This window comes from Acipenser ruthenus, chromosome 48, assembly GCF_902713425.1.
Source record: "Acipenser ruthenus chromosome 48, fAciRut3.2 maternal haplotype, whole genome shotgun sequence".
NCBI lineage: Eukaryota > Metazoa > Chordata > Actinopteri > Acipenseriformes > Acipenseridae > Acipenser > Acipenser ruthenus.
Genome location: NC_081236.1, coordinates 5,905,068 through 5,908,064, shown reverse-complemented (window position 1 = coordinate 5,908,064; position 2,997 = coordinate 5,905,068). Strand labels below are relative to the sequence as shown.

The 2,997-nt window shown below is 38.2% G+C and overlaps 1 protein-coding gene across 1 annotated transcript; it reads left to right on the top strand.

Moving 5' to 3' along the window:
* Nucleotides 1–451: 451 nt before the first annotated feature.
* LOC131721178 (nanos homolog 3-like) lies at nucleotides 452–811 on the top strand. Its single transcript, XM_059014502.1, has one exon. It carries the CDS (start codon nucleotides 452–454, stop codon nucleotides 809–811), a length of 360 nt encoding a protein of 119 aa, XP_058870485.1.
* Nucleotides 812–2,997: the final 2,186 nt, after the last annotated feature.

Here is a 2,997-nt window from a genome sequence, read left to right as displayed (position 1 = left end):
CAACAATGCATGTACAGTAACAAATATTAATAACCTGGCGTCAGAGACCGGTCCTGGCGTCAAAGATTCATTCCATTCCGCGTCGCTGATTCTGCACACCGCTGAACCCCGCGGTTTCAAACGTCTGGTATTATTATAAAAACTCACCATCGTATAATATTATAAAAAGAAAAGAAAGAAAAATGAAATCGCGAGTTGCAAAGTGTTGCAGCTTGAATGCGCCTGGAGGTTAGTTGGTCGGTTCTTTTCGATGGTTTGTTGTATTGATTTCGGGCCGCCTTGGTCAAGGATTTGAGGAACGGGGTGTTACTGTATCCCGGGACCCTGCCTTAAAATTCAAATTCAGGTTCTGGATTGACAGGTCGAAGCTTGAGTACTGGTGGCGACTCCGTGTGCAGACAGTTCAACCGCAAGTCTTTGTGTGTGTATCGTTATTTTACTTTGATCAAAAATGGACCGCGGTAACCAGAGCTTCGACGTGTGGAAAGACTACTTCGGTCTGGCCGAACTGCTGCAGGAAACGAGGACTCGTGGCGCTGCTGGAAGCGAGCCGGGTCCCGAAGCTGCAGCCGGCATGGCGGCGACACAGCCCGACCGCGGCACGAAGCAGCAGAGCGCTTCAGAAGTCAAGCCACCGGCGCTAAACCAACCCGACCCGCCGGACAGAGGAAGCAAGTTATGCGTTTTTTGCAAAAAGAACGGGGAGTCCAGAAAGGTCTATAACGGCCACAGCTTTAAGGACGGTGACAAAGTGCTGTGCCCCTATCTCAGACGCTACAAGTGCCCGCGTTGCGGTGCCACCGGAGATTAAGCGCACACGAAGCGCTACTGCCCGCAGCGTAACACAGACCACCACGGCCCGCTAAAGAGAAGCGAGACGGGCAAGGCGCCAGGGGGTGCCCCCCTTCAGTGATACCCCAAGAATATATTTGAGATGCACACGGCCCAGAACCGCCCCAGACCGACAGGCTCCGATTCAAGTCTGGGGAAGCAAAAACACAACTGGGACGGCGGGTAACCGTTCTTCCTCAAAAAACCAAACCAAACCAAACCCCAGTTGTTTTAAATGTGGGTTTGTTGTTTGTTCTCGCTGCACTTTGCTGCCGTGTTGTCTGCGTTTACAAGCTGTACTTTTTCTCCTGTAAATAAATATTCGGCGTGTTAATGTATTACGAGTCTAATACACAGTATATGTGTGTCTATATGTATATATGTAAAGGTTTTGGATTGCATGTAGAGTTCTTCAGTATATATGTAAAGGCTTTGTATTGCATGTAGAGTTCTTCAGTATAGATGTATATATGTAAAGGTTTTGGATTGCATGTAGAGTTCTTCAGTATAGATGTATATATGTGAAGGTTTTGTATTGCATGTAGAGTTCTTCAGTATAGATGTATATATGTAAAGGTTTTGTATTGCATGTAGAGTTCTTCAGTATAGATGTATATATGTAAAGGTTTTGTATTGCATGTAGAGTTCTTCAGTATAGATGTATATATGTAAAGGTTTTGTATTGCATGTAGAGTTCTTCAGTATAGATGTATATATGTAAAGGTTTTGTATTGCATGTAGAGTTCTTCAGTATAGATGTAGATATGTAAAGGTTTTGTATTGCATGTAGAGTTCTTCAGTATAGATGTAGATATGTAAAGGTTTTGGATTGCATGTAGAGTTCTTCAGTATAGATGTATATATGTAAAGGTTTTGTATTGCATGTAGAGTTCTTCAGTATAGATGTAAAGGTTTTGTATTGCATGTAGAGTTCTTCAGTATAGATGTATATATGTAAAGGTTTTGGATTGCATGTAGAGTTCTTCAGTATAGATGTATATATGTAAAGGTTTTGGATTGCATGTAGAGTTCTTCAGTATAGATGTATATATGTAAAGGTTTTGGATTGCATGTAGAGTTCTTCAGTATAGATGTAAAGGTTTTGTATTGCATGTAGAGTTCTTCAGTATAGATGTATATATGTAAAGGTTTTGTATTGCATGTAGAGTTCTTCAGTATAGATGTATATATGTAAAGGTTTTGTATTGCATGTAGAGTTCTTCAGTATAGATGTAAAGGTTTTGTATTGCATGTAGAGTTCTTCAGTATAGATGTATATATGTAAAGGTTTTGTATTGCATGTAGAGTTCTTCAGTATAGATGTATATATGTAAAGGTTTTGGATTGCATGTAGAGTTCTTCAGTATAGATGTATATATGTAAAGGTTTTGGATTGCATGTAGAGTTCTTCAGTATAGATGTAAAGGTTTTGTATTGCATGTAGAGTTCTTCAGTATAGATGTATATATGTAAAGGTTTTGTATTGCATGTAGAGTTCTTCAGTATAGATGTATATATGTAAAGGTTTTGTATTGCATGTAGAGTTCTTCAGTATAGATGTAAAGGTTTTGTATTGCATGTAGAGTTCTTCAGTATAGATGTATATATGTAAAGGTTTTGTATTGCATGTAGAGTTCTTCAGTATAGATGTATATATGTAAAGGTTTTGTATTGCATGTAGAGTTCTTCAGTATAGATGTATATATGTAAAGGTTTTGTATTGCATGTAGAGTTCTTCAGTATAGATGTAAAGGTTTTGTATTGCATGTAGAGTTCTTCAGTATAGATGTATATATGTAAAGGTTTTGTATTGCATGTAGAGTTCTTCAGTATAGATGTATATATGTAAAGGTTTTGGATTGCATGTAGAGTTCTTCAGTATAGATGTATATATGTAAAGGTTTTGGATTGCATGTAGAGTTCTTTAGTATAGATGTATATATGTAAAGGTTTTGGATTGCATGTAGAGTTCTTCAGTATAGATGTATAGATGTAAATGTTTTGGATTGCATGTAGAGTTCTTCAGTATAGATGTATAGATGTAAATGTGTTGTATTGCATGTAGAGTTCTTCAGTATAGATGTATATATGTAAAGGTTTTGTATTGCATGTAGAGTTCTTCAGTATAGATGTACATATGTAAAGGTTTTGTATTGCATGTAGAGT